Here is a 24,288-nt window from a genome sequence, read left to right on the forward strand (position 1 = left end):
ACATGAGAGATTTTGTGTAAGTTTCATGAAACCAGAAACTATTCTTGTGTTTACTGCTGTATTCCTTGCATTTAGCATATAAGTAGTCATTAACAAACAATTATTGAGTAAATATTTGTGGAGGTAGGAGGCTAGGCTAGGTGGATTTGGTTAAAGTAAGAAAACTTATTTTTTTATAAGATATGTAAATTTTAGTTAATACAATGAAAATCATTGCAATTACATGTTGCCTGATAAGCATCAAGAGCCATATAGTTTTTGAGGCAGTTTGTTTTGGTAAATGCTATAGTAACAGAAGGCTATTTTCAGTCAGTCAGAAATACGCTCTTGATATTGTTTTGAGCTTGGCTATTAATATAACAAGATTAAAACATAATTATGAAAACCTGTAAAGCCTCCTCTTTTTGAAACCTTTGTTTAAAATACATGACTCAGGGAAGACATTAACTTTGTAAATGAACGTACTCAAGAAATTAATTTTCTTTTATATTTACTGCCACCATATGGCAGACTAATTCTATTACCTTATTTGTTATATACTGTAGAACCTAAAATAATGTACCTTTAATATTTTCTGATGAGGTTGATTTGTTCTTAAGTAATTTTGACAAGAGAAGGAATAACAGATTTTTATGTTTAGAATTATAGCTGACCTTCCTCCAACTATCCAAGGATAGTTTATGTCTTCTAACATTTTAAAAGGCGTTAATTACTACAACTGTAATTGCGATAGCAAAGATGATTCTTTGTCATAGCATTGATGACGATTCTTTCAGAACAATAAGAAATGTGTGGGTGGGTGCAGTGGCTCAGCACTTTGGGAGACCAAGGCAGGAGGATCGCTTGAGCCCAGGAGTTTGGAACCAGCGTGGGCAACATAATGAGACCCCATCTCTACAAAAAAATTTAAAAATTAACTGGGCGAGGTGATGCACGCCTGTGGTCCCAGCTACTCAGGAGGCTGAGGTGGGAGGATCACTTGAACCCAGGAGATTGAAACTACGTTTTGCGCCACTGCACTCCAGCCTGGGTGACAGGGCAAGATTTTGTCTCAAAAGAAAAGAAAACAAAAGAAATGTGGTTGGCCCCACACTTTTATGAAGGGAATGTAATTCTGACATTTCTTCTTTCTAGGTCATTGCACATGAGAATTATGGCTCCATAATTTTTTAGGCCTAATGTTATTTATGTAAAGACAAGCCATTTCACTAAAATTAACTTGTGGAATTTTATTTTTTATCTTGGGAAAAGTATTATATAAGAATATGTAATATTCTGAGAAAAATTATTATGTAAGAATTTAAAAATAGAAGCAACCCAAATATTTACTCTTAGGAAATTAAATATAGTATTTTTGAATGGAATGTCATATTCACGGTGTTGCAGAATATTTAAGGTCCACATTGGTAAGTGAGGGGTGATGGAGAGAAGCCAGTTACTAAATAATATGTATATATTATTCTAACCTTTAAAAAAGTGTGTGTATGTGTATATATATACTTTTTATATATAATATATATAATTACCAGTTTTCTTTGAGAGATATTACAGTGATTTCTTAAATTTATGTATTACTAAAATGAGTATGTTCTACATATTCAGAAAGTGTGTAGATTGAATACTTTAAACTTTTCATAGGCAGTTTCTTAAATCAAGACATCCCCATGGGTACATAATTACTGATTAGTAAGTAACTGAATATATTATTAGTGAATATATTTGAAAAATGTGTGTGTGTGTAAGATTTATGAGGATGACTTGTTGCTGCTAGCAATTCTAAGAATCAAACATCACTTTTTAAGTCTCTTCTGGGAAACCAATTCTGTTTAATATATAAAGCCTTTAAAAAATGTTTTGTTACACAGAGTAGTATTTTTTTCTTAATAGAAGGATTAAAGTGAATTCTGAATTAATAAAATCCAAAGTAAGTTTTTGAATATTATCCAATAATTCAATGTTTTGTTAAGGTACTACTTATTTATAACATAGCCCTATAATTTCTAGGATCAGCATATTCTTTCTTTTGATATCTGTTTTCTGCTACAGGCCTGTGATTGGAATTGAAACAGTACAACTGCCTCCACCAGAGGAAAATAGTATGGGAATTCCTATTATGGTAGGTTATTTTCTAGTAGTCTCTTGCAGTAATATAGGCAGCTCTTGTAATTTTTTAGTTTGTTGCTGTTTAAGCCTCCTTGTGACTTAGCTTTCATATATATCTGTATATGAGTAAATACTTAGTGTCAGCCAAAAAGTCCTTTATTGTAGAAACATTTATAGTAGTGGGCCCTGTGTTAGTGGAAGACTTAGTATAGCAGTTTTATAATTCAAATAAATTTTCAGTGGAGGGGGCTTATAAATCTAAGATGTCTGTCATGGAGAAGAAAATATTAAACAGCTGAAAATAATGGTATTGCAACTAGTTTTATTTTGTCCTGAAATAATAATAAATTACTAAAATTCAATTTATTACTAAATTTATTAGTAAGGTTAGTAATGTATTACTACATATTAATAAATGTATTAGTAAATACAATTTATTACTAAAATTCAAACCAAAGCTTTGAAACCTTTAGTAATTTATTGCTGAATTACCTTTGGTTTAGATGTATGCATCCTTTTGCTCATAGCTCATTCTCTTACATGTTAAATGATTGTGGTGCACACTTTAAACATTAACAGCCATTCAGTAATCACTGGGGAACCTCAATTATTTGAGTGACTCCTATGTTTTCATGAAAGTAGTTTTTAAAAAAATCTCATAACCTCCAGGTGTGTTTGACTGCAGGCACTAGTGAAGATAGGATAAGCTTGTTTGATATCATTGGTGGTGTTTGTTAGGCTTCTTATTTCAGATTCAAACATATTGAAATCTTTTTTAGAGTATAAAAGGAGAAAATTATGGCCCAGTAATTGATTTTTTTGCCATTACCAAGGTGCAACATGCTGTACTTTTTGTTAAATATCTTATGATCCCAAGCAGTAATACCATTTGATATCAAGTAGACTTGATGTAAAGTTGTTTCAGAACAAAGAATCACCCTTACTGGGTTTGTGTAATAATTTGTTTTTAGTTTTATTAAAGTTTAGGGGTTTTGTTTTTTGTTTTTTCCTTTGCAACAAGGTCTCACTGTTGCCCAGACTGGAGTGCAGTGGCGTGTGATAAGGGCTGACTGCAGGCTCAACCTGCCGGGCTCAAGGGAACCTCTCACCTCAGCCTCCTGAGTAGCTGGGACTACAGGTGCATGCCACCATGCCTGATTAATTTTTGTAGTTTTAGTAGAGATTGGGTTTCAGCATGTTGTCCAGACTGGTCTTGAACTCCTGGGTTCAAAAATGAACTGCTCACCTCAGCCTCCCAAAGTGCTGAGATTATAGACCTGAGCCATTGTATTAAACTTTGTAATTTTTTCTTTAAAAAAAAAAAAAAAAGGAGGTGATTAAAAACCTGTTATGTTGGAAACTGAAGATTTTATTCATCTGTTTTCTGATAGGATAGGAGTAGATTTATTGGGAACACACTGTTTACCTGATTTTTTTCCTTCAAATTGGAGGTAAATATGATCATGTTCAAGATTCATGTTCCCTTTAGAAATTCTGAATTCTTTATGAAATATCTGATTGTGAATCTTTACCTGGCCCTTTTCAGGAAGGTCTAGATTACCTACCAATGATCACCTTTTAAAAAAGTACATAGAATGACTTATTTGTTGTTCTTTGGAATGGCTGTTGGTAGCTAGAGTTCCACTGGAAATTCACCCCCTCACACACTTTTATAAACCATTTTCTAGCCTGTGATTTAATAAAGGCTTTGGATGAATTTTAACAATGCCCCTATCCTAATTCTGTTCCCAGCCAAGCATTTGGATAATTGGTAGGCAAGACAGAAAAACAACAACAGAATGCCAACTTAATATAGTAAGGTTTGATTAAGAGAATGGTAACAAATAGGAGATACCCTCAATATTATATAGCCAGTTTACCTTTTCTTTCCTGGACTGTGTGTTGGAGAAAAGGCAGTCACAAATCATTTAGCTAATATGGCTTTTAATAACTGTGTAAATTGTAATTATCATCTTTTACCACTGGATGGTGCTTTTGCATTGGTTACTGCAAACCCTTTCTAAATCTACATAAGGGCACCATTTGAAAATTCATTTAAAAAACAATGAAATTAAGATAGTGGTATAGTTTCCCATAATCAGCCTCCTGGGTAGCTGGGACTATAGTTATACACCACTGTGCCCAGCTCTATGATGCCATCTTTGCTTATCACCTTAGAAACATTTTGTTGTGGCCGGGCGCGGTGGCTCAAGCCTGTAATCCCAGCACTTTGGGAGGCCAAGACGGGCGGATCATGAGGTCAGGAGATCGAAACCATCCTGGCTAACATGGTGAAACCCCGTCTCTACTAAAAATACAAAAAACTAGCCGGGCGAGGTGGCAGCGCCTGTAGTCCCAGCTACTTGGGAGGCTGAGGCAGGAGAATGGCGGGAACCCGGGAGGCAGAGCTTGCAGTGAGCTGAGATCCGGCCACCGCACTCCAGCCTGGGCGACAGAGTGAGACTCTGTCTCAAAAAAAAAAAAAAAAAAGAAACATTTTGTTGTTTTTTTGTTTTTGTTTTTGTTTTTGCCAGAGTCTCACTCTGTTGCCCAGGCTGGAGTGCAGTGGCACAATCTCAGCTTGCTGCAACCTCAGCCTCCTGCGTTCAAGCGATTCTCCCACCTCAGCCTCCTAGCAGCTGGGACTGTAGGTGCTCACAACCACACCTGGCTAATTTTTCTATTTTTAGTAAAGATGGGGTTTTGCTGTGTTGGCCAGACTGGTCTTGAACCCCTGACCTGAAGTGATCCACCCACCTCGACCTCCCAAAGTGCTGGGATTACAGGAGTGAGCCACTGTGCCTGGCTTAGAAACATTTTAAATGTATTAATTTTTTAGGTGGTCCTATCATTTACATGGCATCTATAGAAAACCACAGTTTCTTAATTTATAAGGTTGAAATAGAAGTTTTTAAAAAATTGTCCCTGGCCAGGCGTAGTGGCTCACGCCTGTAATCCCAGCACTTTGGTAGGCTGAGGCGGGTGGATCATGAGGTCAAGAGATCAAGACCATCCTGCCAACATGGTGAAACCCTGTCTCTACCAAAAATACAGAAATTAGCTGGGCGTGGTGGCGTGTGCCTATAGTCTCAGCTACTTAGGAGGCTGATGTGGGAAACTATACCACTATCTTAATTTCATTGTTTTTAAATGAATTTTCAGGGCAGGAGAGTCGCTTGAACCCAGGAGGCGAAGGTGGCAGTGAGCTGAGATTGTGCCACTGCACTCGAGCCTGGGCAACAGAGCAAGACTCTATCTCAAAATAAAGAAAAATTGTCCCTGGTAATTATTTTGTTTTTTCTCCTATCTAGTAGCTGTTCAAACTCCTTTCACTGAAGCCCTTTTATTTCACAAATACTATTTTCAAATTCTGCTTTTAAAGCTACCAAATGACTTTTTGTTAGGTACCTACTTAAATGAGTTGAGTTCTTAAGTCTATAGAGTTTATTTGTGATTGTAACAGATTATGGAGGTCTTAATTCAGGGAAATAATCTCATCTAATAAAGCATTCTCTTATTCTTTTAAAGATCAAAATAAAACAGACTCTAGAATAACGATGTTCCTTAACAACTTACTCTGAGACCTTGTTTCTCCAGTCTGGTGTGCTATTATTTCCTTTTCTGTTCTTTGTAGGATTATTTAGATAAAAATAAAGTCATAAAAACAAGCATCTTAAACTACCCTTTTCTGTAGTCTACTCTTCATATAGCTTTCGAGTTACGAATTTAGAGGGGATTGTAGCTCAGCAAGTTTAAAGTCACTCACAGTAGGTTTGGTTTGCCTTTGAGGCTCAGGCTCCCGGGAGTTATGGGGTAAATGACTGTGGCTTTGCAGATTTGCTTCTTGGCAGTGAGTCTTCACATAGGCAATGTTCAAGTTTTGGTCTTAACTTGTAGAATGTGAGCTTTGTCATGTGACTGCTCTAGGCCTTATTTTTCTTACCTATAAAGTCGTGATTTTCTTTAGCAAATAAGGATCGTGGCTAAGGACAGTGTTACTTAGGGAGAAAAAAAAAGGAGAGAACAAATTACTCATGATCCTGCCACTGACCTAACTCATCTAGTGTTGATGCTAAGAATGAAAAAGAAAAAAACTTCTTCTATTTAACATAATTAAGATTATTTTGTATATACTGCAGTGTTGTATTTCATATAACATATTTTAGTATATCCCATGTTTTAGAAATTCTTTAAAGATTTTATTTTTAAATATTAGTTTCACTGTGTGATATATACGTTTTAAATCATTTTATTCAACATTTACATTTTCAGTTTTTTGTTGCAAATAATGCTTCACTGAAATCTTGATATGTAAATTTTTATTGGCCTCATATTATTTTCTTATGTCTCAATTCCTGCAAGCAGAAATGCTAGCTTAAAGTTTGAAAGACTTATTGATGATATTGATAGCTGTTGGCAGGTTTTTTTTTTTTCTCCCAGAGAAGTTGTCCCAGTTTACTCTTTCACCATCCTACATGGCCTCTGGTTTAAACTAATTGTGATAGCCTACTAACTGTTTTCTCTGCCTTTAGTGTCACCTTATTTTTAGGTCATCCTGACATTGTATCCACAGTGAGTTCTTTAAGATATAAGTCTTATTTTATAATTTTTTGGCTTGAAATTCTGTGGGTTAAAGTGTATTTAGTTTGTGTCATTCAACACCCTTCATGATCTTGCTGCTGTCTAATTTTCCACCTTATTTTATGCAAACCTACTATACATTTTGTGGATGAGGAGGTGGGAGAGGGATATGCCAGGCAGAGGAAGCAGCATATGCAAGGGCATAGCTGCATAAAGTGGCATGCTATATTTGAATTGCAACAAGCACATTGATATATGTGAAAGTTAAAGGCAGGGTGGTAGAAATCTTTAGTATAGCATACTCAAATGAAATTTAGTTGACTAAATAAAAGTAGACAACATTTTATCTGTGATTTAGAAAAGTAACTGGTGGTATAGAGAATTGTTAATCAGGACTTTTGGTTACAAATGACAGAAATCCAACTCAAATTGGCTTAAATGCAAAAGTATATTTACTGGCCAGGCAAGCAGAGCTAGATCCAGGACTTGGTGACAGTGGGTTTCCCATCCTGCCCCATTCTTTCATTCCTCCTATGAGCAGTTTTTGCTTACTGGGATTGTCTCCTCACAATCCCAAAAGAAAAGAGAGTATTTTTCCCTGATAGCCTTGGCAGGAAAGTGAAGTCCTGAGGAAGGCATTGTCTAGTTTCAGTCATGTGCTCTTTCCTGGACTAGACATGTTGATAGGGGTGGGTAGTACTCTGGTCAGGCTTGGGTTTCTTGTATGTCTGAGGACCAGAGGCTCTCCTTAAAGGAAAGGATTTGTGTGAAGTACCTGTGTCTGCTACAAGGATGTATAGAACTAGAAGGAGAGTCAACATTTGAGAGACTAGTTAGGAGGTAGTTATCATAGCTTAGGTGAGGACTGAAGTGAGTTTGAATTAGGTCACTGTGAAGAAGGAGTTTAGGAAGACTTTATGTAAAATGCATACAACTTGGTGACTGACTAAAAGTGGGAGATGAAGTAAGGGAAGGCTACTGTGGGTTGGGCTACTTTGTACATGGTGATGCTGTTACTATTAAACAATATGGAAATTCAGAAAAAGAACACTTTGGGGAGGTGGACTACAGATGATAAGTAGAATTTTGACATGAGATTGTCCAAAAGGAGATTAAAAGGAGCTGAGGGAAAAACAACAACGAAAAACAGTATTTTAAACTATGGGTAGAAGAAAAACCAAGTGAAAGGGACCAGAAAAAGTGGAAATATTATGGAAGCAACAAGAAGAGAGGTGATTAAAGGTCATTGCTGCCCAGTATTGTAGAGTAGTTGAGAATAATGATGATTTTGCAATAAATTATCATTGGTGACCTTGGAGCAATTTCATTTGATTGGTGGAAAGCTAGATTGCAGTGGGTCGAAACAATTAAAAATAAACAGAAAAAGGAGTGGTAGCTTCATAAGGAGTCAGGAAGGCCAATCTTTCTATAGGCCAAAATAAAGGAACAGAAGGTTAAACCAAAGCTATGTAAGAAAGGAATCAGAATTGAAAAAGTAAGGTCTATTAGAAGAGAGAGTCTTGAATGAACCTTTTCCTCTACAATTGCAAGGTCTTACCATTAGACTGCAAAGTCATGAGTATTTGACACCTGAGATGTAAGAACTACTTAATAAATGAAAGATGACTTGAATAAATGAAAGATCATAGAGGAAAAGTTGAAAATACAAATATGTTTGGAGATAAAGCAGAGGGGAGTTGATAGGATTCATCTTTGTTTTCTTTTTTCCTCTCTGAGGTAGAAAGCCAGGGGATAAGGCCTCTCCAACTTAACCTTAAAGCATTGCTGTGAGGAACCAATGGGAGGATCGATGTGAAACATTCTTAAACTGGAAGGTATTGGTCAAATGGAAGGAAGTAATACTTCATTTCTGGCACCTTAATTTTGAATAGGACTTCAAATCAGTTGATATTTGGTTCTCACCAGCTCAAAAACCCTATTTGCTTCCTTAACAACTGCTAATTTAACTTCTCTTAGGTGTGTGATGTGTGGGAAGAGCTAGGCTTTGGAGACAAATGAGTCTGGGTTAGAATCCAGTTTTCCCTACTGCTTAGCCTTGTGATTCCCAGTACTTAATTTCTCCAACTAAGATTTTTGTCTGTGAAAATGGGATTAAAAACTAGTTTGCAGGCATGTTGTTTTAATTAAGTGAATGTACACAAATTGCCTACAGCCATAGTAGCTATTCAAGTTACCTGGGATGTTCATCCCTGCCCCATGTGAGTAGCCAACCTTGTTATGCCTTCATACTAAAAAATGCCAGATAAAAGTATTATCTTATATTGAAACATTTCATCTTCCTGTTGGTTATTATTCATCTCTTTAGCTTTTTATCTCTAAAACTGTGTAATTGTCTTCACAGTGACAGTACTTCAGATATTTTAAAGTTTTCATGTTCTCCCTGATTCCTTTTCAAACAATATCTTCAGCTTTATCAACCCTTTATGACATGGTTTCTAGATTATACATTATACTGGCCACCCTTCTTGAATGTATTCTAGTTTCATTACTCTAGTGGTAGTCTGCCCAGTGTCTAGTAATTAGCTTTACTTTTCATAGAGAAGGAAGATGAGGTTAATAGGAAACATTTTGGAGATAAAACTGTCATTTTAACAGGTCAAAATTAAGGTGTTTTTACTATTTCATTCTAAAGTATTCTGTTTTCTTATGTTTAACATTTTTCTTGTATGTCCATGGCATTTATAAAATGATTTCCTTCAGTGTTTTAAGGTGAATTACTGATGATTTTTTTCCATTTAAAAATATCTTTAGAGCCTGCAAAGTGTCTTCCAGTACAAGTGTGTTGTGATTAATTCATAATGGTGGGAAAATTAAACTACTGTAAGAAAATGTCAAGGTTGAATTTTTCTGTGTAATACATAGCATACTGTTGGTTGTCTACTGACTGGCAATTACCCTCTTTCTTCTGGCATGCTTACCAACCCAGTTTTGTTTATATGTCTACATCTATCCCACATCACTTGGGGAAATCCTGAATATTGTAAGCTAATCAGGGTAATCCTGTCTGCCTCGTAGTGATTCGTTTGGGAAGGGACATGTGATCAAAGCCTGGCCCTTTGCATTTCAGGGAAAGTCAGCTTGTGGGGCTTCTAGGAGTCTTCCTCATACCTGAAAAGGTAGACACAGAAGGATGTTCCCACTTCTACTGCATGACAATATGTGTTTAATAGGATCCCATGAAGTATAACAATTAACATGTGACTATGAAGGGAGTTATCCTAAGGTTCTTGCTGAGTCTGACAGAAGGAAAAGCTGAAAGGAGCCTAGGTCATATGTGATGGCACTGGATAACTGAATCAATCACCCTAAAGCCACCTTATTTTAATTCTTGATGTTTGTAATGATAATCCCTTTGTTTAAGCCAGTTGAGAGTAATACGTTATTTTATAAATTATTTTTGGTTTAGGATAGCCCTAATATTAACAAATGTATTTAATATTCTGTTACATAGAACGTAGACACTGGTGGAAGGCCCATTAAGATGTCATGATGAGGCCGGGCGTAGTGGCTCACGCCTGTGGTCCCGGCACTTTGGGAGGCTGAGGCGGGCGGATCACGAGGTCAGGAGATCGAGACCATCCTGGCTAACATGGTGAAACCCCATCTCTACTAAAAATACAAAAAATTGGCCGGGCGTGGTGGCAGGCGCCTGTAGTCCCAGCTATTCGGGAGGCTGAGGCAGGAGAATGGCATAGCCCGGAGGGAGGAGCTCGCAGTGAGCTGAGATCGCACCACTGCACTCCAGCCTGGGCGACAGAGTGAGACTCCGTCTCAAAAAAAAAAAGATGTCATGATGAGCTGGACGTGGTGGATCATGCCTGTAATCCTAACACTTTGGGAGTCTGAGGTGGACAGATCACCTGAGGTCAGCAGTTCAAGAGCAGCCTGGCCAAAATGGTGAAACCAAGTCTTGACTAAAAATACAAAAATTAGCTGGATGTGGTGGTGTGCACCTGTAATCCCAGCTAATCGGGAGGCTGAGGCAGGAGAATCACTTGAACCTGGGAGGTGGAGGTTGCAGTAAGCCAAGATCGTGCCACTGTACTCCAGCCTGGGTGAGAGAGTGAGGCTGTGTCTCCAAAAAAAAAAAGAAGGATGTGATGATGGCAGTAGTGATGGTATTGTCATGAGCATAGCTGCCTTTTAAGAGGTGATGATGATGAGCGTCTAATTTTAAGATCACCTATATTGGGTTGAAAGTTTTATAAGTAGTCTTACAAAACTGAATGTTCTAAATATAAAACACAGACACATACACAAAAATTCTACGATAGAATAACTGATAGCAGATTTAACAACCTAGTTAGGAATGGACTAATTATCTTCTTCCCATTTAAGAAGTTCGAAATTGTCTACAGCTAAAGGAGTTGACATTGTTTTACTCTGAATTAACATTGTTACAAGCATGGCTTTTTAAAAGTTTATCAAAAGCACGAAAATTTATGTATAAAAGAAACTCCACACCTGAAACACATTAGAAACATACCTTCCTTTTTTCAACAATAGAAATTGCTATGTAAAATTACAGCAGTCTTTGATAAAAGGAACTAAAACTATCTGAGTCATAACTTGAATTTAAAAATAGCTATGGTCAGTATTTTTGTCTCCACTCCAATATGGTTCAGAAAGACATGAATCATTTTTTTTTTTTAGTATTTCTCAAACGATAGCCACTTTGAAATGGAAGTGATGTATATAGTTGGGTTCAGTTTGTTTGTGAAATAACGAATGCACACTTCAGATACTGATCTTACTGTACTTTTGGGAATTCTTTGGACATCTCACATAGTTATTGCTTATAAAGGTAAACATTGTGTAACCATAGCAACTTATTTTTAAACTGAAAATTTTCTCCCTTCAGCTTTTAAAGTGCGGTAACTTCATACTACATTTAGTCTGGTGTCACCACGTTGTAAAAACCAGAATGAATTGCACATAGTCTTTCCTCAGTCTTGTTTAAAGAAGGGCAAAATTCAGCCTGTTTAAAATAAAAATTTTACACTCAACTGATTTTAATATGAGGGCTAAATTGTCTTTGATACAGCTGCTGAACAATAATTAACTTTGCAAATAATAATGTAGTTAGAGTTCAGAGAATGTGTTTATCCTTGGCCTGATAGAACATAAGTCATATGTCAGAGATACTACTCATCACATATCTTAGCTAAAAATTTTACTAATCAGGTTGACTAGGATATTTTAAAAAGTATCACAACTTTAAAAAAAGACCTCTAAAATGATGAGTCCTTTTCCTTAATTTCTGACTGCTTCTCAAGGTAATCAAAATTATGAAGAAAATAACCTAACTTTTAAAAACATTACTTAAATGCAGTACTACATACTTGCTAACAGAGTAGTTTTACTCCCTTTCTTCCTTAGTTTTGGCATATTAGGTGTATTCTAGAAAACTAACCTGTATTCGTTTGGCCTGTTGAATTTTTTACTTATATTCTTTTGGAAGCAAGTAATTCTCTTAAGGCTGAAATCTAAAAATAGTCATCTAAATATTGATTTAAACCTTAAGTTCATATGTGTAACTCTTGAATCTACACTTACTCAGAAAAGTCAGTGAAACTCTGTTTTCATAAGTACGTGGTATGTAAGTACATGTGTGTTGGGAGGAGGAAAGAGCAAAATCAGCCTCCTTCTAGTCCCCCATTATAGTGTTAAAATGTTACTTCTCTGCCTATCTCTAAAAACCTTCCTTTCTTTGAGACACCTACCATTTGGCTAGGTGATCCTTCTATTTCTTGTTGCTATCATCTGTCAAATCTCATTCCCCAGTTCTACATCTGGATCATGTTTGTCTGTCATATAGGTGATTTCATTTCTTTGTAGATGACATTTTGAACATACTTAACTATTTAACAACCTCCACACCAGCAGTCATCTGTACTTGGCTGTAACCACCTCCACTTGGCTCTAACCACTGCAATGACCACATCCTACAATTTGTCTCATCTGCTGTAATTACCTTTGCTTCTGTATGTTTGTTCTTATCTGTCCTAGACACCATGAGCCAGGAGCCATTGCTTTTAACTACTCAACACTCACTCATACTCATTTTTAACAACTGTATATTATAAATGATAGTTTAAAATCTTCAACCATTTTCTGAAAAATGTGATAGAGTTTTTATATGGAATGTTCTAACTAACAGACCATTGATTTCTTTGAGAAAACGCCCTTCCTATAAATTAAAGGAGGAGCAAAATAATGAGGTTTATGGAGAGTTTTATTAAAATATCCCTTTTTTTAGAGAATGGACAGTTAGGTATCTGTATATGTCAATTACAGTTAATAACTTCATATGCTACACTTTTTCCTGTGATGGATTTGGTGGCAGGTATAGTCTATATCTCGGCCTTCAGTGTATACTGTCTTTTACTATCTTTTGTGTCCTTATCTTTTACTGGTTAGATTTTTACATGTATGACATAATACCCTATTTAAATTGCATAAGAAGTTTGAAGGTGATATATGATACCTTATAATTCCTTGGCATGGTATGTATAGTAGAGATGTGATTGTTTAATATTTGTTGAATCAGTGCTGTGGTCTTTTTGGTGAGTGTTTTACAAAGGTATTCTTGCCAAAAGATTTTTAGATAATTTCAGTGTACTGGACTGAGTAGAATTGAACCAGATCTCACTATTCTTTATGAATTTTTTATTATTCACCTAGTTGTAGGCAACATTTCATTTCGAAGTCATGAGGGTAGATGCTAAGATATGGGCTCTGTATTAAGTTTAAAACAGACTTTGACAGCATGAAATGGACCTTAGATATTGATGTAACAAGTCACATTCTTCATTGTATAAATTTGGAAACTAAAAAAGTCCCAAATTGCTTAAACTCCAATAAGCAGTGGTTGCTTAAGTCCAAAACCTGGGAGGTTTGTGGTTATCATCTTCTCCATCACCCTTATATCCAGTCTGTTAACATGTCTTATAAATCCTATTTCTAAAATATGTTTCTTTCTTTTTTTTAAGTCTCACTCTGTCGCCAGGCTGGAGTGCAGTGATGTAATCTCAGCTCATTATAGCCTCCACCTCCCAGGTTCAAGTGATTCTCCTACCTCAGCCTCCTGAGTAGCTGGGATTACAGGCACACGCCACCACGCCTGGCTGATTTTTGTGTTTTTAATAGAGATGGGGTTTCACCATGTTGGTCAGGCTGGTCTCAAACTCCCGACCTTGTGATCTGCCCACCTTGGCCTCCCAAAGTGCTGGGATTACAGGCATGAACCACTGTGCCCAGCCTCTAAAGTATATTTCTGTCTCTCCATCTATATGGTCTTGTCCTAATTCAGATCACCCACTCTATTGGATTACTGCAGTAGTCTCCTAACTAGTCCTTTGGCTTGCATTCTTCTATCCCTTTAATCCATTCTTCATATCAAAGCCACATAGTGTTTTTAAAGCAAAAGCAAATCATGACTTCCTTAATAAAAATTTTAATGAGTTCTCAATTAATAAAAAATACAAACTTTATAACTTGGTTTACAAGGCCTCTCTATCACATGACCATACCCACTTCTCCAACTGCATATGATATTGTCCCTCATGATTGCTTGCCCAGCCACATGGGCCACCCGTTAATTCCTTGTCTTTCAGACATTTTTTTTATTCGAGAATTTATCACAGTTGGAATCATACGGTATTTATTTGTGTGCATGGTTCATTAGAACAAGGATTGGCTAGTCATAATTTTGTTTTCTCAGCTTGGCACAAAGACTGACACATAGTAGATGAATACATACTAGGTGAATGGATGGGGCAGATGAGTGATTGGCTGACTAAATGTTTCTGAGCCTCTGTTTCCCATTTAGAGATTTGATAACAGTACCCACCAGAATGGTGGCTGAAGATCGTTAAGAATATTTGTGGTAACTGTTTCCATCTCTTTCTCTCTCCTCTGATTGTCCTTAGCTTATCCAGGAAAATATGAATTATTTTCCAGCAGATTTCTGGTTATTATTTCTAGTACAATATGTTACAGCTCAAGTTTCTAACTCATTTATTGAAGATTTAAGCAGCTACATTGTACTGGTGTATGGATGTTGGAAGAACAGGGCTGGAAGGATATATGCCCACTCGTAGATAATTAAAGGAAGAGTAAGATTATCATTTATAGTTAGGCTCAGCTCCAAGTACCAGAGATGCAAAATTACAGTTTCTTAAACAAGGCAAGACTTTTTATTTCTGTCTAACATAAAAGTCAGAAACTAAACAGTCCAAGGCTTGTATGGCAGTTGTGTTTGGCAAAGTCCTCAAAGACCCAGCTCCCTTCTAGCGTTGTAGTTTCACTACCCTAGACTATGGTCCTTGTTTGGTTTAAGATAGTGGCCAATCATCTTTGTTCCAGGAAGCAAGCTGAATATGCTAGTTGGTCTTTAAGAGAGTTTTCTGGAAGGCACACAACACCTCTACTTAAAATTTTGGTCAGACTTTTTCATGTGGCTCCTAGCTACAAGAGAGCTGAGAAATGTGGTCTTTATTGTGTGAGACTCTGTGCTTACCTAAAGCTGGAATGGAAGCCTGGAGGAATGGACACAAAATACAGATATTTTCAGAAAACACATGTAATATTAATATGTGCTAACAATCTGTAGTGTACAGTACTACTAATATTGGAAGGGTTAACAATTTATTACTTATTACCAGTGTAACGTACCAATGGGATCAAACCACTTGAGATTGTCAAATGATATTGGTTATTAGCCATTTTGGCATTATGACTGCGTAAAAATTAAATAAGTGGCCTGGATCATAAATTATATTACCTGCGGAGAGTTAAATCTGATCTATTAGGATTTTGAGTTGTGTTTTAAATATTTAGTGACTTTCTTGCAGTGGCTCTAATAATCATATAGATAATTGCATAGATTCTGGCCTGTATAGCCTAGAAAGCAGCTATTCCTTGATTTCTCCCCCCTCACCCTCTACGTCATTTTCTTTTAACTCTATTGATAAGACTTTTTTTTTCCTAAAGTATATGGATAGATGAGGCATAGCTCAAGAAGACTGGTGAGGATTCTTGATCTGCCAGAAATGTTTTCTGAAACATTGTTTGAACCCACTTCCAGACTAGGTTGTTACTTGGCACAGAGTAGTCAGTTAATATACCCTGGTATTCTATTCTGTGATAATATGGAGTTCACAGATGTGTAAGATAAAAGGTGAGGTTTAGGTTGGATCTTGATGTAGAAAGGAAAAATCATTTGTGTCAAAAAAAAAAAAAAAATTCTGGCGTAGCAATTAGGAATCCAAAAATTATCTTCCAGTGATTTAATGTTTTTATAATCAGTAAAAAGGTTTAAGCCAGCTTTACCATTATGTGATTCTATTAATAGTAGGAGTAAGCTCTTGATAGGATACATTTTAGTATAAAGAATAGAAGGATTATAAAGCTGTCAGAGTTGAACTTGTTAGCTTATTAAAAACTTAATTTAAGGCCTAAAAAATAAGTACCAAAGGAAAAAACCACATCCCCTTGATATTTCTCTAAGTGGAAAAAAATGTTGAACTTAGTTTGCACAATCTTTATCAGTCATTTTTTTTATCAGAAGTACTTCTCTGTTTCTAATTTCTTAAATATTCACTTGTCTCCTTTTCCTTTAAGATGTGAGTTCCTTGAGGGTAGGAGCCTGTCTTATTCAATAGAAGAAGACACAAAACTGCTGCTAATTTAAATAATTTTAAAACTGACATATTTCTCTTTGTATTTTTTATCTGCTTTTAATTTTATAATATACCGTGGGCTAGTACTTTCTATCCTTTTTCCCAAAAGAATTTTACAGTCCCTAAACTGTAAAATCTAGTGAAGGTAGAAGAATGGAAGAACCTGGTAGTCTTTCTCGCCTAAGTTTACTGCTCCCTCTTCCCAGTTAACACTTAGTATGTGCTTGTCTAGTTACTAGAGTCTCAAACGACCTTTCAGCAGACTCGAGACCACTGAAATGTTTGGGGACTTAGCAACTGAATGGGATCTCCAGACTTTAGTCTGAATTTACCTCACTTGTGCTGGGTCAAGGGGAGGAGGGTCACTGGCTTCACAAGAGATATCATTCAGCTATCCCAAATATCCATAACAATAAGGTTATCTTGTTTAGATTTCACAACACTATGAAGTAAATTCTGTTAATGTCGTTTAATAGATGTTAAAATGAACACAGAGAGGTTACTAAATGAGTAGCCCAGGATCCCAGAATTAGGTTAGCGGGAAGCCTGGATTAGAACTTCAGGCAATTTGACTACAAAATAGCCTACATTCTCAAGCACTGTACTATTACAGTATTTCTCCTAGATAAAAATCTCTGCAGGTTATTATTTTTCTTATGTAAGTGTCAAGAAATTTAGGCTCAGGGAATTTAAGTAGTTTGCCCAAGGACACAGCTGGGAAATGATGGAATCAGAATTGAGCTTCAGGTGGACTGACTCCACCTTAGTTTTAACCATCACCCCATACCTTTGTGTTGTATCCCATCAACTTCTGAAATTTTAATTGTTCACTTATTAAAGATATGAAACTCACTTTGTTGCACCTTAATGCCTCCTATATTTTCTGGTTAAAATATATGTATACCAACACACCCCCACTATTCTTGTTTATAAATCTCCCACCCTTCCAGAGTCTTGTGAGGTTAGAATTCATTTCAATGGAATTATTTATAGTTGGAAGGAAACAATATGTGTGTAACACAGTCCCTACCTTCAAGGAGTTTGCTTTCTGGTTGGAAAAGACCTAGGTATGGAGGTTGATGTACAACAAGAAACAGGATGTACCTGCTTAAGTCTAAGTAGGTGAACTTAGGTACTAGATACTTTGGAACAAGTTAAGATTTTTAAGATAAAAAGAGATTTTGCTTTGGGGGCCTGGGAACCCTGAAGATGAAATATAGGATATTATTACTATAGTTGTTTTGCTTTCAGGTATTTCAAATATTAAGGTATTTTTGATTCAGCTATGTGAAGATGGATAACATAATTTATGTTTAATATTTACATACCTTTAATTTGGCTTAAAAGTATTTTATATATTTTAAAATATAATGAATTGTTAGCATGTTTTAATTGGTACAAATATGTTAGTTATTGCTTCTTTCATAGATTGATATATTTTATAGCTTTCAATGGTTCTTGTTTTAATTTCTGATATTCTTATATTATCTGTATCATGCTGGGTTTTTTATGGTTATAAGACTTGCTTTGAAGTACTCATTTGGAAATAACTTGTTTTAGAATATAGCAATAAATAGTATATTCCTTTGTTACCTAAACTTTTCACAACCTTTATACGTTACCTCTTTGTTAAGATTAGTTTTATAAGCTAGTATTATAGGTTGCAAAGTTCTGGAGATGAGTGGTGAGAGTGTGTCTGTACATGTGTGTACTCAGTGATAGCATAGCAGAATAGATTAGAAAGAGTATGTGTTTGAAATTATACACAAGTTTATTAATTTACACAACTTTGGGTAAAATACATCATTTCTGAGTCTGTTTTTCCCTCTATAATGGGACTATAGCAAGGTTATTGTATTAAATGAGAATGTGCAGCACATAGCATATCACAGATGTTCAAAAGTATGTTTATTAAAAATACTAGTTAATATGAAAAAAACAGATTGAAAGGGGACCATGGTATTTTCTTTGTAAGTTTTCTCTTGAGAAATATCCCCCATGTTGGGTAAACAGAGAAAGAAGGAAAAAAAAAAACTGAAACGATTGGTTTTGACGTTTGTGACTTTGGGAAATTTATAGGGAGGGAGATTATTTGCATTACCCTGTACCCTTTTGACATAGGTGATTCAGGACGAAGGCCTTTTTTCTTTTTCTTAATGTACCTCTTTAACAGATTTTTAAGGCTTTATTCGCTATCCAAATGGGAAGGTAGGATTATTTTATTTCTTCAGTGAAAAATCAAATGATTTATATAACTTTAGAGTTAGGATTTCTGCATTATGAAATGTTTGCTTTTCCCTTTAAAATATGAATCAATTATTGATTAAATTCACCAATTTAGAAATTGTTAGACAATCTTAAATTTCGTTTAAACTTTGCATTCTAGAAAATAAAATACATCTGGCAGATTAAAACTGATCTTGGTAAAAATATGAATAAAACTATTTCATGGTTTTTATAATCTCATAAAATATTTCTCCATCTTTAAACTTTCATGAGTCCATTGCAGGCATATTCTTACTGCAACTGTCATTATAGGGTTAAACATTTGCTTTATTGTAACACACGAAAGCAGTTAAGCCGTTTGGAATTGTTTACTTGCTAAAACCACTGTTAGTCAGCAGAGGCAGTACACCAGATTTCCTTGTGGCTTTTAGTGGAAAATGTTAAAAGCGCACTCATTTTTCAGTTATAGAATTTTTTAGTTTGATCTGGATTAGTCACAGAACTGGCATGAACCTTCTAATTGTGAAGGCTGTCCAAATGCACTATTTTTTTCTCCTGCTAGAGGAAGTTACATCCCAAGCAGTAGCTTAGATCTCTGGTAAGTGTAACATGTGAGCATTACTAGGCATTTCATCCTGCGGGTCTGCAGTCTTCTTTGCTCTTCAGACTGTTGCTCCGTTGGAATGCTTCTGTGGGACCGATACTGAGGTTCTGTAGATATTTTTTAAGGACCTCACTCATTTGGGGATGTCAGTGGTGTTTTTGCAAGATCATCTGAGGAACAGGAAAGCATTTGAAATCTGAAAAGGATAACTGTAGCGGTTTTCACAGTGGAAGGAAACTATATTGGCAAAGAGGCAGATGATTGAATAAAGTAGTTGGCTCAAAGAAGATGCACAGTCTGCTGTTGTTTCCTCTGAATGAAGACTGTTTAATGGAAGCTGTATTCATGTGGAGATCAAAGGAAACACTGGAATGATAAACTACTATGTTTTTTTTCTCCCTCTTTTTTTTTTTTTTTTTTTTTTTTTGAAGAAAACAAAAAGCCTGCAGCAGTAATTTGAGCTCAAATGCCTTCTAATTCCTTCGCAGCCTGCTTGTTCTATTAGGATTCTCCACTAACACCATTTCTGCCTGGTGCCTGTGCCCTTTTGCTGGAGCAGCCACAGACAACTGCCTGATGGAGAAAGAATGAATGCTCTGCCTTGCTTATGCTATCGATGGGAATAAAGCTAACTGTGTTTCTTCTATTATATGGAAAATCTGGATTAATCAAGCTGTAGTCTAGTACCAAGAGTCGTATTGTCTCTTGTGGTCTGACTCATCACATGTAAATGTACTGCAGCTTTGCTATTAATGCAGAGTGGTTTTGTTTTTTCTTTTTTTCGCCCCTTTCCCAAACACTGAAAGAATTGTTAACCTCTGAGCTTCATTTTCAGGATTTGTGCTGAGCTCTAGATCTTTTTTTCTGTGACTAGTATCTGCATTAAACCAGTGATGAAGAAATGAAGACAAATTAGAAGTGGAAACAGAATAGTGAGATTTTATTTTTTATTTTCAATTATAAGCAAAACAGCTACTGGTAACTATATGACCTTGCAGGAGACAGTGGGTATTGCTGTGATCATCGCTGTCATAGCAGTTGTTTCTCATTTCATTCTATATTGTGTGGTGTTGTGTCACCAAAAACAATGATTGTTTTGTGGAAGTAAATTTCAGAGATAGAGCAATAAGACTCTTTTGGTAGAGGAAAAATATTTTTCAATGAGCTTGGACTCAGTTTTAGTTATTGATATGTTGGTGTGAAATTTCTTCTTAAGTATTGCAGTAACCCAACAGAAATAATAGAATTTTGTTATATTTAGGAAGTTACAAATTATGTAGTCATAATTTTAAACTTGTTTTTCCAGTAGTACTTACTAACTTAAAAAAAAAAAAAAACTAGCTGTGCTGTTCAGAGAATGTTTGTGAGTGTTGTATAGAAGAGGAGGAAAAACTACTTGTGCTCTTCCAACTGTGACTTTTATCACATAGCTTGGAATTTAGTGTTTTAAAAGATCGAATGAGTCGAGTGTGTATTGTTGTTTTGGAGGAGGTAGAAGATGAGTCTCCTGCATTCATTTCTAAATTGCCACAGGAAAATAAATCCCTACATTCTCCACCTTCTGGAAATGTATTGGTAAGATATGTAAGTTTATATGTTTACTATATTCTACTGAACTAGTAGTATAAATCTTGTTTTTTAAGAATAGATGTAGATTTGCAATAGTTTCTTTACAAACCCAAATTAAAGCAATACATGTGTAAATATGATGCAATAATATTTTTGTGTAAAATGCACATTTCATTTTTACCTTTTTCGAATGCTGAGATAATATTTCAGTCTTTACTATGTCTTAATCTCTTAAAAAGACTGTTTAAAATTAATTGAGAATTAGTAGTCATGGCAACTACGTTTCTGTTTTCATTTTGTGGTTTCAGAAACTGATGTAACAAGAATCAGGAACTCTGCATATTTTAGGAAAGGTTGACTATCCCTAGCAATACCAAAGCATGGCCTTTTCTGTAATGAATTTTATGTGTTTACATGCAACACTTTGTATGAGATTCAGTCGTCATCTTTAACCTTGGTTTTAGTGCTACTGTCAGCCGGCTCCTTGACTAGTATAGTATACCTTATCAAATGAGTCTGTGTTGTTAAGAAATCATTATACTTAGTTATGCATGTGTTTGTCTTTTCAAGTTATTTAAGTATCCATTATTTTTTGGTCATTGATTAGTGGCTATTTTCATCAACTGCCAGGTTTGCTTTCTTGGGATTTGTATCTTTGTACCTGTAGTGCTAATCCATGTAAGATAATTTGATGCCCCAAACAGACCTTTTCAAAAGAGCCTTCCTTCGTGGGCTGGAAATTGCTTAACAAGTTCTGTCCCACAAGTAGGTGTTGAGATCACACATTTGTATTTGGAAGAGTCTTTCTTTTTGTCATATACAGAAACAAAGGCTTCTACTTGCAAGAAATAAAATAAAATCTGATTGTGTTTATTATACTACCTAAATTGGGTCAAACTGAATTCATTTTTTTTTTTTAATTAGGCCTTTTTTTTCCAAGTAGGAATCCTGTACTTTGACATGATTTGGTTTTATGAAACTTCTGGCTAATGTCAAAAGTGATTATTGCTACAGGGAAGAAAACTTGTAGATTCAGAAACTATGTATAAATATCCTTAGTCACCCCATATGGATGATTCTAATGTTTTTATTACTCTCTTATATTTTAGCCATCACTGGTGCAAGCTATATTTAACGGAGATCCTGATGAAGTTCGAGCACTAATATTTAAGAAAGAAGATGTTAACTTTCAGGTAAAACAGTTAATTCACTGATGCCAGCCTTTAAAACTACTTACTAAAATTATTTACTAGAATTGCGATTTTTGTTTATAAGACATAATATAACTCCGTAACAGTTGTTTTAAATGAGGGCAGGAAGGTATTGAGGCAAAAGGGAAAACATTGGACATATACTCAGGGCAGTAACAGCCAGTAGGGGTCTTTTGTTCTCCCAGCTTTTTCTTTGAAATTTTTCAAACACAGGAAAGTTAAAAAAAACACTCTGACTACCCTTATACCTTTCACTTATGTTTGGCATTGATAACATTTTGCCATATTTGCTTTATTTATTGATAGACATCTTTTACATGTATATGTAGTAAGTTGCAGAAATCATGATACTTCACCATTAAATACTTAACTGTGCATTTCAAATGAGGATTCTTTTAAGTGTATATCTAAATATAAGATCAGATTTGCTGTTTGTAAATAATCATGGTGAGTGTTTTATAATGATGGTTGATTAATTTGTATCAGATTAGGTTTTCAGTAAAGTCGTTGTTCAAAAAGTTTTCAGACTTAAAGATACAGTAGTATATTCACTGTTGACATGATGGACAGTTTTAGAAAGAGTGGATATATGGATAATTTTCTCTCTCTCTTTTTTCAGTGGCCAGTATTTAGTTTACTAAATTGTGGCTGAAAGTACCTTATGTACTCTAACAAAATTACATCCACTAATGTATATATTTTTACCAGAAACAAATGTACCCCTGAGTTATGGAGGGGGTGAAAAGTCATATGATTCACAAAGTCGCTGTGGCAACACCAAAACAGACGACCTAGAAATGATTGTGGTTTTAAGAAAGCACCCGTTGCAAGCTCATTTTTAACTCTCATCTTTCCTCCTTTTTTTTTTCTTAATACAATACTGCTGTGACCACTTAGGTAGATACAAAAAGGTTTTAGCTTATTTTTAAAATAATGGATTATCTGAATAGATTTGAGGCATTGGCTAAAACTGTTTAACATTTTAACATTGGGTAATGAACAGAATGCTGTCATTATATATTTTTTAAAGCATTTTCTAAGTGAATTGACTTCAAGTTTATATTTAGTTGGAAACATGCACCTAATTCAGGATGTATGTATGTATTTAGAGACAGTCTGGCTCTGTTGCCCAGCTGGAGTGCAGTGGCATGATAGCTCACTGCAACCTCTGCCTCCCAGGTTCAAGCGATTCTCCTGCCTCAGCCTCCCGAGTGGCTGGGACTACAGGCACCTGCCACCACGCCCAACTAATTTTTGTGTTTTTAGTAGAGACAGAGTTTCATTCACCATGTTGGCCAGGCTGGTCTCAAACTCCTGATCTCAGGAGATCTGCCCGCCTTGGCCTCCCAAAGTGCTGGGATTATAGGTGTGAGGCACTGCGCCTGGCCATGGTTTGTTTTAAATGGAGTGTCTGGTCACTTTACCCAGGGTATACTGAAGAGTGTGCATTTCTAAGAAAATAGCTAAAGGGGTATATAGATGCATGAAAAGGTGGAAAACATGTTTTCTGTTTCATTTAACTCCTAAGATTTTCTTGTTGTTTTGGTTTTATTTTAATAGTACTGACAAATACTACCTTGATTAGAAAGTTTGAACTGTAATTCCATTTACCAGGGCTAATTTCTCCATCATAACAAAGTTTATTACAGCTAACATTACTTTTATGTTATATTTAATTAATATATCCTAAATTAAAAAAATATTCAGAGTCGTTGAGAGCATCAGCTCATTCATCAGTAGTCCTTTCTTGAGAGTAACTCTGACATTGTCTTCAGTGATACAGAGATTTTTGACAACAACTTTTATGATTGCCTTTAGGCCTTTTCTCTCATGACCCTTTCTTAGTAGTTGAGAGTGTTGCCTTAAAGTCAAGATTTATTAACTTTTTGGCCATTATTTGAATTTAAGATGGTAAATATCTTATGATTTTGTTTGATAAGGAATCATATGGAGTTTTAAAAGGCAGTGGATGTTAAATGCCCTGACTTTTAATTGGTAATAAAATATTTTTAAGCTTTATGTCAGTGTGACTGTGGTGTTTTTCCAAAGTAAATTTATTTAAATAAGTATTTGGAGAATAACACTGGACTTTTTGAAACTCAAGTTTCTCTTAAGTTTTTTGAAGTTGTTTTTATACATTTTTAGAATGGATATAAGTTCAGATTTATTTTTCTACCATTAAATAGTCATTGTATAATTTTAGATTAGTTTCTTTTGTCACACCCTGAAATTTTGAATTTTGTAGACCACTAAACAGCACCTTTCTTAGTAATACACCAAATAGATTTTT

At 35.5% G+C, this 24,288-nt stretch overlaps 1 protein-coding gene across 8 annotated transcripts in view; it reads left to right on the forward strand.

Moving 5' to 3' along the window:
- The window catches only part of ANKRD28 (ankyrin repeat domain 28), a 198,453-nt gene that overhangs the window by 44,448 nt on the left and 129,717 nt on the right, over nucleotides 1-24,288 (forward strand). For 2 of the 8 annotated variants that reach the window (XR_002730699.2, XM_023207367.2), the window contains exons 1-2: nucleotides 19,204-20,793; nucleotides 21,897-21,980. Coding sequence is in view for 4 of the 8 variants with exons in the window: in XM_023207367.2 (XP_023063135.1) it covers nucleotides 20,677-20,793; nucleotides 21,897-21,980 (201 nt within the window). In the remaining 4 variants the exon portion in view is untranslated. Of the gene's footprint in view, nucleotides 1-2,046; nucleotides 2,117-18,998; nucleotides 20,803-21,896; nucleotides 21,981-24,288 lie in introns of those variants that run through there. The other 6 variants (XM_023207369.2, XM_023207370.1, XM_023207373.1 and 3 more) reach the window with 6 other exon arrangements.

This window comes from Piliocolobus tephrosceles, chromosome 2, assembly GCF_002776525.5.
Source record: "Piliocolobus tephrosceles isolate RC106 chromosome 2, ASM277652v3, whole genome shotgun sequence".
Lineage (NCBI taxonomy): Eukaryota > Metazoa > Chordata > Mammalia > Primates > Cercopithecidae > Piliocolobus > Piliocolobus tephrosceles.